This window comes from Antrostomus carolinensis, unplaced genomic scaffold (genome assembly GCF_000700745.2).
Source record: "Antrostomus carolinensis isolate BGI_N321 unplaced genomic scaffold, ASM70074v2 scaffold5232, whole genome shotgun sequence".
Taxonomy (NCBI): Eukaryota; Metazoa; Chordata; class Aves; order Caprimulgiformes; family Caprimulgidae; genus Antrostomus; species Antrostomus carolinensis.
The window spans coordinates 18,759-30,782 of NW_010300060.1; the positions used below are offsets into that span (position 1 = coordinate 18,759).

Below are 12,024 nucleotides of genomic sequence, written 5' to 3' on the forward strand. Positions count from 1 at the left end.
CAGCAGGAAGGTTTTCAGGTGCTGGGAGCCACATGTTGAATTCTGCTAGCCAGTTTTGGAGCGTATTCACCTGAAAAAGTTAGCCACAGAAAGATTAAAAACCCAATTGAGTTACTCAGGATTTTAAGAGCAGAAAGGAGAATAGGGAATAAAACTCAGCTGGGTCCAGAGCGAAGGGACAGACCACAGCATGCAGACCGAGGGACACAGGGAATGAAAGAGGGAGAAGAGCATCAAGGGTACGACAGAGGTTGATGTCAAACAGGACATGAATCAATCTTCTCTATGCAAAGAAAGAAGCAGTGCAAGGAAGCCCCTCAGCCAGTCCTTCACATGAGCTACTTACAGGTACAATGGCAAGAACAGTCTTTGCCTCCGTGTGTCGAAAAAGTACATCCAAGAAAGAGATGACCTGTATGGTCTTGCCCAGGCCCATGCTATGTGCTAAAATACACCCAAACCCACTGCTGGTTTTAAATCTCTCCAAGGACTCGACCAAGTTGTCATACAGGAATCGGATCCCACCAATCTAGACAGAAAAGTAGAAAAGGTATTAGAATAGTGGGAGAAAACAACAAGATGGGTATGTATTTACAGAGTGGCAAGCGCATTAGGATTGCGTAAATCATGAAAATATAAAAGGGATGTTTCAAGCTCTCTATGGTATTCTAATCTAGGGAAGACTCAGAGAGTCAATTGTTTTTAGATACTTATAAAAATTCCTGAGAATATAACATTTGTAGCCAGAGAATCTGAATTTGGGTTGATTAGTTTGTTTATGGATATAATTTAATTTCAAAAATGTTCACCTAAACACACAGAGGAAAACATTCTTGTCTGTGCCAGGTATCACCACACCATCCATCACCAGGACACCCAGGTAAAAAACTTCTTGCACATCACAATGAACTATAATATTTATAAAATATTTTGCCTTTGAGAGCTGAAGGAATCTTGTTAGAAGTACAGCCAGAAATAAGCACTACACCCTCATCTCTTTTATCTTGTCACTGAAGACTAGTTTGGGCTCTTGAAATAAGAGTTAAATACGCTGGTTATCATACGATAACAATAGCCAAAGTCATACATAGCCCTAACCTCCTTTAGTTTGTCCTTATTGTTTGACTGCCCACAACAGCCACCACCACAACCAGACTGGTCACAGATCTCACCAAAGAAGTTCTGCGGAGGTTACAAGGCAGGCTTGCCTGAATGCATTGCGTTTTCAAGGTTAATAAAGCCTACCTGATGAGGTTTTACTGCATGTGCAAGCTGGGGAGCCAGGAAAATGTCCTCCTCATTTGGTGGGTGATTGATGTTGACAATGACTTGCCCCAGAGCATCTGACTGATTTAAGGCATCATTCACATGAGAGCCACTGCTCTCTTCACTGCCATCCTCCTCCCCTTCATTGCCAGAGTCACTGCTGTCCACAATTTGGAGGGCATCATCCTCTCCTGAACTCAGTTCAATCACTTCTGTAAAGTAACCAAAACAGGAGAGAATAAGGGCAAAGGTTAACTTGATGTCAGGGTTTATCATGCATGGAAAAAACCCTTGTATCTGGAAAATAAGGCTACCACCTTTTGCAATTCCACACTGGCCTAATGACCCGCCCTGAATAAGCAGGCACAATATAGGCACACACCAGGCCCCTCAGGCTAGCAAATAAAAGCATGAGTTTTCCCATGTTTCATATAACATTAATTTGGGCTGCTCCAAACAGAACATGAGACAGTTTCTGTAAGTGTTTTACATTTTCCTCCACATGTCTTCTTAATTCCCAAACCCAGACATGCATTTTGTCTGTTGATACAATGTCTAAGGACAACCAAGAAAATCAGGCAGAAGGACTCCAGTGGAGTGGTATAAAGGAGTCAGGTTAGATCCATGTGGGACAAGGGACACAAAACCCACTTTCAGTTCCAGATCTGAATACTTAGATGCTCCTTTTATACATAGCAGATGATGCTACATCTCATTCTCAGCAGAGCACTAAGCAAAATCAAGTGCATTTATAAAGCAGAAATAAACACAAGTTAGCAAGAGTGCCTGATAGGCCAGGTTATAAATGTCAGCTTAGGACTCAAAGGCCAGAACTGGCCCTATATTTGGAAACCAATAGACCTACAAAAATCTGAAGTGATTCACTACTGGAACATCTGACTAGATGAGAACAGGAGACGTGGTTAAATAAACGGCATACTGTGAGAAGACCAGGGTGAGGCAACTGGTCACTTACCATCTTTAATGCTATTTTTCCCTTTAGCATCATCTTCACTGCCACTGCTGGTACTATCTAGGCAGATCACTTCCTCAGCCAGGACCTGAGGGGGGAGCTGGGTAGCCTCTGCTGTTCTGAAAACGATGTCCTCTACAAACATAAATTAGAAACAATAAGTAATTCATAATAATGGGGAAGGAGACAAAACTGTTCAGCAATCAGACAGTATTTCCTTCCACTTTTGCTCCAATAACTTAGCCCTGGAATTTTCCATAACAGACTCTCACTGTCTACAATACTGCTATGACTCAGCTTCGTGGGTCACAATCTCCTCCTTTCCCAACATGCTGAAACAATAGCCCATTGCTGATGGCACCCTCTCTTTTGCAAGCCCTGTCCAGGGAACACTGACCACGCAACATGCTAAAGTCCTCTCTTTTTTTGGGTCTTAAGTAAAAGCTGGTTTCATTCAGTAGAGAAAGTAACAACTGCTGAAGGGATGATAACTGTCCTTTGTTAGTAGGGATGCTGTTAATAATTCTATCCCACATACCATAAACAACTTTTGCTGATCAAGACCCTTTGTTTGTATGTTTAAGCATTGCCATGTGGGGAGAGAGGACAGCTAACAGGGCCAAATAAGCACTGCTGCAGTGACTCAGCAAGCAACAACGTTCTTCTGGGGTTGCAACCTACTCCACAACAGTTAAAGTGTTTTAAATATCTCTTACTCTTTCCTCCCCATGCAAAAAATGTTTTGAACACTTGCACTTAAGGGAGAACATACATTTTCTCAAGAGGCAAAATCAACTCAAGAACTCCTTACCCCCAAGACAACTTCCAACACTTCTCTGCCCTTTACACCAAGTCTGAAAGGTTGTGCTATAAACTAGATCACTGAAATGATCCGGGTTAGAAGACAATGCAAGATGACATATTCACTGGAAGTTAAGGTGATGTTTAACCATTTATACTCCCTGCTATTTCTCTGCTCACTGGAACATGCAAGAAAGGACAAGGTTACATCATGAACATATGTGCACCGTATTTATTGTGCCACTATCCCTAGTGCCAGACCTGTGCATTACCAGACCTTTCACAGCACAAATATGATCTGGACCAAGGACATTGGCATTTCTGCCAAGTCCATTGGTTTAAGCTTCCATACCGGTTGGAAAGACAAGAGACGCCTGTTCCAGCATCACATTTATACGCAATTAACTTGTCAAAATACCTGCAACAAAAGTCACCCAGCACCTTTTACCAAGCAGCCACAGCATCTTGATTTAAAACTAGCTCAGAAATGGAACTGACTACACTGAATCAACAAGTGGTTTGGAAGTGCTGTCTTAGAGTTTACACTTGGAAGTCCAAGTGCAGCATAGAATCATAGAATGGTTTGGGTTGGAAGGGACCTCTAAAGGCCATCTAGTCCAACCCCCTTGCAATGAGCAGGGACATCTTCAACTAGACCAGGTTGCTCAGAGCCCCGTCCAGCCTGACTTGAACGTTTCCTGGGATGGGGCTTCTACCAACTCTCTGGGAAACCTCTCCCAGTGTTTCACCACTCTTATCATAAAAAATATCTTCCTTATATCTAGACTGAATCTCCCCTCATTTAGTTTAAAACCATTATCCCTTGTCCTATCACGGACAAGCATGGCAGTACCTTCTCCTTCATTCAGCTTCTATCCTTAAAAATCTTGCTTCAGGTGGCATCTCCCACTACTCACCAGGAAGAAACTCTAGGGGTACAGTTGGGATAGTGGCTGGATAATCCTTCCGCTGCTGCTCTAGCCGTTTCCTCCTTTCCAACTCTTCCTGCTGGGCTGCTTTTGTCACGGCTTCCAGTTGGTCCTCACGCAACAGCTTTCTGAACACAGGAGCAAACAGAGAAATAGGATTTGGTTAGACTAAAAAAAAATTCTTCCAAAAACCTGAATGGCTGTACAGCTGGCTCAAAAGATGATTGACCAGCTCCAGATAGTCTGTCAGCTACAGAATAGGAACATCACTGTCAAAAGCTATAGACAAACTCTACAGCTATTTCAAGACTGTGCTTCCCAGCTGCAGGTAACACTAGTATTACTCAAGGGAAAGACAAAAGTTTGACAGAAGCAAAATAATGAGAGGAGGAAAAACGTGAATGGGTAAGGTTGGTTTCATTAAGTAGGATGGTTTTGTGGATTAAATGTATAAGTGTGATTTGCTTTAACCCTTTAGACATTTGACTTTGCAAAGGGACTGCTGATCCTTTATTTCCTTTTTTTTTCCCATTCTGCTGTAAAGTTGGAAATTTTAAGAGCCCCACATGTAGTATTTTTAGAACAATTTTTTTAGAACTGTTCTATATTGTTACTGTCATGACAATTTTACCATTTAAACCAACAAAAAAGTGTGAGTTGTTGTTCTAGTCAAGTATTCTGATCCCTTCAGAATTTGAAGCAAGTTTTGAAATGAAAGACAAGTTTAGATATATTTGTTTGGGTTTTTTTGTGCATAATTTAACTCAAAGCTAAGAGAAAAGGCACTCTATAAAAGATAATAGTTGGACATTCAGGAAGAACTATGGTTGGACCCAATGATCTTAAAGGTATTTTCCAACCAAAACAATTCTATGATTCTATATACTTACTTATATATATATACATGCTTACTTGTGTGCTAGGTTATCATAGACTAGTTCTTCTATCTGCAAGGATGTTATTTATAGCTATGCAGTTTATAAACAGAAAATGCACAAAGTCATGCAAAGAAGGTCCATGGGAAGAAAAAGCACCAGTTCCCCCACAAAAAGTCATCACCCTGATTCTCCTCTGACACAGTATTTTCAGGAATTAGGACCTCTAATGGCTTTAACAATTGTTTCAAAGGGTGCTCTCAAAGCACCTCACTTTTACAGGCAATTTTCATTACTTACAAAAGTTGTTTTCCCCCAACTTCAGTCTGACATGTGCAGCCCTGGAAATGAAGCCTCTTTTGCCAGAGGAGAGGTGCAGTACAAGCAAGGGTAAAATCCAGTTCCCTCAAACTAGCCTTTAAATCCACCCAACTCCACACTGCAGGGATATCTCCTCCATCCTAATGACATGTCAGTTTCCAAGCTCTACTCAATGCCCATTCATTCAGCTTTAAGAAAATCAGTCTGCACAAGCTTAAACATGAACAAAAAACCACCAGCATGTTACACACAGGGCAAAAAAGTCACATGCTGCCACAGGAGTTCCTGCTCCATTATGACTCCTCTGAGCACTTCAGATCCCCTTGAACAAAATTTCATAGTGAATTACCACCTCACAACCTGTCCCAGAATATCTGTGGTGACTTACACAACCAAACAATCACTGCTTTACAAAACTCAGGTGAAACTGATTTCCAACATTTCAGTTACCAGTTACAGCATCAGCATTCCTAAAAAAAACAAGTATGCAGGATAGTAGAGGGAAGGATTACATTTTAGGCTGTTTGCAACAGGATCATCAGCAAATATCTGAATCTGGATATTTATGTAATGGTGGTGCTGTTTTTCAATTACATGTCTTAAAAGCCAGCAGCAAGTACACAATTTTTGCAATATATTCCATAACCAAATACTCACTCGTCTGAAATACCAAACAAGTCTGCACCCACATGCAGCACTCCAGTCTGAGATCATACTACTCCCACTGGTGAAATCTTAAGGTTTTGGAAAAGAAAAACCATCTGGTTTGCCAGCAGTGGCAAAGCGCAGCTCAGAAGCAAAGTCCAGAGATTCCGTTTTTAGCCAGAAGTCTATATAGGATCCTAGCTCTTTCTGTCCTGCTGCTGCTTACCTTATGTTCCTCCGCATGTGAGACGGTTTCTGAGCCCTCTTCTTTTTGGTGTCCTCAGAGGCCAGGCTCTTGTGCTGGTTCTGCAAGAGTCGCTCTGCCCGCTCACTCTGAGATGAGGTAGTTGAAGTAGAGCGCTGCCATTCTCCATCCTCCGCGTGCTCAACATGGTCACCGCTGAACACGGCTTCCTGGGGTTGGTCTGAAAAGACAAGGAGGCAATGACATGAGGACAATGTGCCAGACTGGCAGCTGGCTTTTACATGAGCATTCATCAGCCAACAATCCCAAGTCTCACTCGTTTGCAAGCACATTTCTCTGAGGGTCAAAACTGGGGTCTTTTCCAACAATGCCACTCAAAGAGTGTTAAACAGTTTACGATGAAAGGGAAAGCCAAGTCTAACACCAGTCAACAGAGCCCAAAAGTGTCCTGAAAGAAAACAGCACTAAATTATTTCAGTCCACGCAGAGCACTTGCTGCCCCTAAGGGCCTGTTCTCCTACAGGGGCCCAATGAGCTCCTTTTAAAACAAGGAACTCAAATCTCTTTTTCTTTGTTTCACAACATTCACATGGGGCAGAAATTTCCATTTATATGACACCTGTGTAACCATCTTCCATGTTAACAGAACATACCATGCAAGAGGTTATCTGGTTCAAACACTGGGTCAGGGCTTAGCAGGCAGCTCAGTCATTTTATTACCAGGCTCCATTCATGATTTAGATGGTAACTTCTGGCGAGCTTTTTTAAAAGCAGAAACTAAGTGGCAATACTCTTTCTACATTGTAAACCACATGCACTCCCTTTTTCTCTACATTTTCCTATTTTCAGACTTGCATTAATGGCTGATTTCAGTCTTAAAGCACTATGTGAAATGACATCTTGTTCTATGTGATATTTTGCTCTTCAACAGGCTGCCAGTGACCAAGCTCATGCTTGCAGAGCACAGAAAGGAAATGTTTTTGTTCAAAAGCTTCCCTTGAAGTAAACTGTTTCTGACAAGCCTTGTAATAGCTTCTTTGAAGCATCTTGTCCCCTTGTGTCAGGCAAAGAGATACCCTGAACTTCATCTCATAATCAGCTTTCTTGCTTGTACTGTGTATCTGAGCTAATGACCGAACGATACTTAGAACTTTGAAGGAAAGAAGACATCAGCACAGAAGAATGTGTCAGATGAAGAACCAACAAGCATCACATTGTGAATCCGTGGGATCTGGAGACAAAGAGCATCATTTCTCAAAAAGCTGGGAGCTTAAATGAAGGATGCTTCAGTACAGCACGTTGCATGTACAGGCACCTCTACAGCCGTCATCTTAATAAGCATGTTAAATTAACCTTAGCACCAATATCACCTCTTAAAATTGAGAAGACAAGAACTAGATTCACACCTTGGTCAAAAGCACCAACTTTGTAAGCTTCTTCTCCACACATCCCACCAGATCTGCCCCAGCATTTGCTCAAAGCCTATGTCAGAATGCATTTAGGACTTTGGGGCTATCCCACCATGGGCCAATACCAGCACAGCAGCTCAAACATTTCTGTGAATATCAGTTCCAGCAAGTCTTGCACATACTAGAAAAACAGGTATCCATGTGATGAAACAGAGCTCATGATGAATGCAGGAAAGAGTTATGTTGCACATGAAGATAAAAGGCAAAGGAGTTGGCTGCTACAATTGCAGTGGTTCTCCTACCACAGCCAAGGTCTTGGAGTCCTGTCCTTCCACCATGCCTCCTTAAAAGTACACTCAGACATCACACATCACATTCAGGGGCTGGACTAGATGACCTTTAAAGGTCCCTTCCAACCCAAACCATTCTATGATTCTATGATTCACTTGCAGACAGACAACTGTGTTGGGAATAAACCCAGTTTCCCAGGCTTCCCAGACAAGAGCTTGGCTATTTGAGCTACAGACACATTTTGGTCACATTACCTGCAATTCTTCAGCACAATTTCCTCCCCCACACCACTCTCGACTCCTGGTTATATAACTAGATCAAAAGATTGGATGAAATAGGGCAAAGAGAAGCAGGGAGGCTGCACACGTGACTGCATTCTCTGGGATGAGTCATTAAACCAGTGACTATCCCGGAGACAAACACTGCCATGGTTACACTGCTGCCATCTCACCCTGGGCCCAGGGGACCTTGACAAGGCATCAGAGAGCACAAAGTCATGCTTGTTTGGAAGAGGAAGCACTTCTCTCTCGACACCCCAGCAATTACCCACGTCACCTTCAGCAGTGACTCTGCCACCCACAACGTGCCAGGAAAGGGTGTCTTCAGGACAAGGGTGATGCTAACAAGATCCAAAGGCTCAGCAGCCCAAATGTGAGGCCATGACCCGTCTCCTCTGTACGCTTTCCTACCTGTTGTGCAATCCCTATGTACACTCATTCCACCTCTGCATTTTACTTTTCTTTCCTCTTAATCATGTGTAATACAAGCTCTGGTGAAACATACACACAGCTGGATCAGACAGGTTTGTTTTTTTGGTTGGGTTTTATTTTTTAAAGATAATTCTTATCTGAGCAGGAGCCTGAAGCCTAAAATCTGAGGATAAATTTGTCCCAGCACTGAGTACAGGCCCTCATCTGCCACAGCCACATCTGCTCAGGCTGGTGTTTGTCCTGCCAATACAAGTTCTGAGGTGAGGAACACAATCTGTATCTCAGCCCACACTCCTGACAGATATGCATTGAGATACTGAGATCTCTTCCACGCTGGTGCCATTACCAAACACCACCCTGATTCAGCCACAGTGACATTCAGAGGACAGCTGGCTTCCCAAGGTTGGTCCCATCCTTGCCACTACAATGAATAAAGCTGCTCTTCACAAAGCTTAACTAACACAATGATAAAACCACAAGTCACTTCCATCTAACCACGCAACAGCTCTCACCACACCTGGGACACGAGCTGGCAGTTATTAGCAGGAATTGTTTTGTTGCTGTTTTGTATTAAACTCCTGATTGTGTATCCAGCCTAAATCTTACCACATATGAAAAACGAGAGTCCTCGCTGCAGCCGTGTGGCTGTGCTCCAGCGTGGTGAGCTCCAGGCTGTGCAACTGGGACCCACACTGGGACACAAATGCATTAAGGAACAATAACTACACACACAAAAATCTATTTGGTACAAGAACAGGTTTGGACTCTGGGTTGAAGGGAGTGTGGGAACAGCCTTGCTGAACAGGTCCCATCAGGTAATCAATGGGATAATTCCTGCCCAATTCTGCCAAGCCTGCATCTAAAAGAGCAATGCAATTATGGTTTTGTAACAGGAGCTCCACGCACTACTCTGACATGGCTACACAAGTAGCTTTTTACACAACACAAAAAATCCCCAGCCATGTTTGCATGTTGACAATTGCTTGATGATGCTTAAGCTGTTAGCGCACTCTAGGAAGACCTGGGCAGTTATCCACATTGCCTCCATGAGAAAAGCATTACCACCAGCCCATGGGTAACATCCCAGCACAGCCTTGCACAGGGAGATCAGCCACACGTACCCTGGCACAGGTTGATCAGCCACACGTACCCTGGCACAGCTCAGGGAAGAGCAGGCCCAAGTCCACTCACCAGAAGACAGCCATGGGTCAGTTGTGTCGCTGACAAGGATGTAAACCCATCCCACGCCTACGCGCTGTGGGCACTGAGAATCAGCTGGAACACCGACTGCTGAGCTCACGCCAGCTCTGCTGCATGTTTTGCACTGTGCTCACCAGAACAGGCATCAGATCCACCCTTTCCTGAGGGTAGTGGTGAAAGCACCAGTGCAGAGTGCAAGCTTGTCAAGCATGTTCCTTCAGGTGGGTTACAGCTCTCCAGCTGACAGGTCCCCAACCAGTTCCCACTGGCCTTCTGTTATGGACATCTGCACACACCCATGCACTCTGTCCTGCAAGGTACCCTGAACACTGAGGGGCACGACTATCCTTGCTCATGCACTTCAGAGGTTTGAAACGTGCCTGCAATATCAAAACCCAACCAACCTGATTACAGCGTGGCTCTGGTTCGTGCTGCAGACCAGCGGTTGCTAGTTTTCTTTGCTTACTAAGCAGCAGCAACCACCACCCTCAGCTGTATATACAAGCAGGGGGAGGTGTTTGGCTTCTCGACCAACACTTAGATATTACAGTTTAGAAGTCTCTGTAAGGAAGAGTCGTGACTGCTCTGTATAACTCTGCTTCAGATGCTCCCTGTGGTATGACTGCCAGAGCTGCCCCTCAACACCACGCACAAGCGTGACTCATGATGCATAACACAGCCAAAGATCTGTCCCACTGTGGGGCGCTTCCTATTGCACCCAAGCTTATAAAATAGCTCATCACCTCCTCCTTGCAGAATATTCTCAAGCTTCCCATAGAACAGTACGGGATGCAGCCTGGAGAATATTCTCTAGCATCTTCGATTCAGCAATGAATCGCTCTCAACACACACAGCCTGCTCAGCAAGGAGCCTCAGGTTGCTGTGAAGTGTCATGAAGCAGCAGGCACATTTTTTGGGTGTGAGATTTCTGTAACTAACGCAATCCTCTCCTGACACCAAGGTGTGTGACAGTGTTATAGCTGGATCCAATCTCCGTGCTCCAAGGCAAACCTCAATAAGCCCAAGTATCTGAGCACACACAAGTAAACATCCATGGCTCTAGCAACAGTCCAACACCCCTCGGAGAACAGAAATTGCCATTCAGAATAAGACCCAATGGTCCTCTACCTGACGCTGTAGCACAAGAAGTTGCAAGAGATCCCTCAGTAGATAAGGGACTGTGTCAGATGGTTACTTCCTTGCCTCCTCAGTTATTAGCTAGATAACACGGTTAGCTAGAGGTTCATCCTGCTCCTGGGAGACCAACTTCTCTGCCAGGGTAACTCCAAGGACTCCAGGGAAAGCACACCACTGAAAACCAGACACTTTTTTACTTCTAAAATAATTTCACTGTGGAAACTCAGCATGACAAATAGCACTCTCTGGCTGAGTCTTTGGGCATTATTTCCTACCCTAAGGACTGGGATGTGCATGCATGGTGAGGAAGGCAGCTGCATGCAGAGCAGCGAGGAGTCAGTTCTTGCTTTGGGAGCTCTCTTTTGTCTTGCACAAAGAGCAAGAAGCAGTTAAATATTATTGCAGGCGTTCTGGGAACTTCCATGCAGTCTGTGGGCAATAGCTTGTCAGAGACTAGCTAGTACTAGCTAATACTACTACAGCCAGTACCGAGCTGTCAGAGCAAGAATGGGAGGAGCACTGAGGGACGGCAGAAGAAAGACTAATTGCAGAGCTCCAGCTGCACCACTCGCAGTCACTGACACACTGAACTACAACTGTGCCAAAGGCTAGAGAAGCGACTCCGCAGAGTGAGCCCAACTGCAAAGGCACTGACAGGCTGGAAGGTGTTCTCTGGGGTTATGTGATGTTTTCCCAGTCCGCTGGGCACTGGAGAGGTGTGTAGGTGATGCCAGAGTTCAACTCTACTTGGCACCTGAAAAACAGCAGTACAGCGATCATCTGAGAGGCTGGCAATAGCCAGAGTGCTCTGGCTCATCTTGTATTCAGCCATGGAATATAAATTAAATATTTTCAGAATATTCTTTCTCTGTAGCAACTGGTGCAGCTGTTGCAGGGATGCGACGCAAGAAGGGAGGAGAGGTGTCTGCTTAGAGCACTCTCTCTTAGAGGTAGCATTATGACAACCCCTGAGCACCCCAAGGCTGGAGGTAGGAAATTCCTTGTGAAACCCCTCAAGGATGGTGCAGGCAAAAGCAAGGGGGAAGCTCAGGCTCCCTTCCTCGAGGTCCTATCTGCTGCAACACCCAGGAGAGACACAAAGCCCCCTCCCATGGCTTGACACACAGCAATGCCTGGTTCCCTCCTCCCGAAGCTCCGGGAAAGCCACCCCACAGGGGGAACAGAGGGGGACGCAGCCTCTCCCAGGACTCAAGGCTGTGGCTACCCCCCGGAGCCCCCATCAGGGGAGCCAAATAGCCACA

The 12,024-nt window shown here is 44.6% G+C and overlaps 1 protein-coding gene across 1 annotated transcript in view; it reads right to left on the minus strand.

Moving 5' to 3' along the window:
• RAD54L2 (RAD54 like 2) overlaps window positions 1–12,024 on the minus strand; it is a 45,105-nt gene that overhangs the window by 13,125 nt on the left and 19,956 nt on the right. Inside the window, exons 3-8 of the mRNA XM_010162988.1 lie at window positions 6,037–6,224; window positions 3,958–4,097; window positions 2,243–2,374; window positions 1,246–1,478; window positions 347–529; window positions 1–70 (exon numbers count right to left, since the gene is read on the minus strand). The exon at window positions 1–70 is cut by the window's left edge and continues 70 nt beyond it. Coding sequence (XP_010161290.1) covers window positions 1–70; window positions 347–529; window positions 1,246–1,478; window positions 2,243–2,374; window positions 3,958–4,097; window positions 6,037–6,224 — 946 coding nt within the window. The remainder of the gene's footprint in view (window positions 71–346; window positions 530–1,245; window positions 1,479–2,242; window positions 2,375–3,957; window positions 4,098–6,036; window positions 6,225–12,024) is intronic.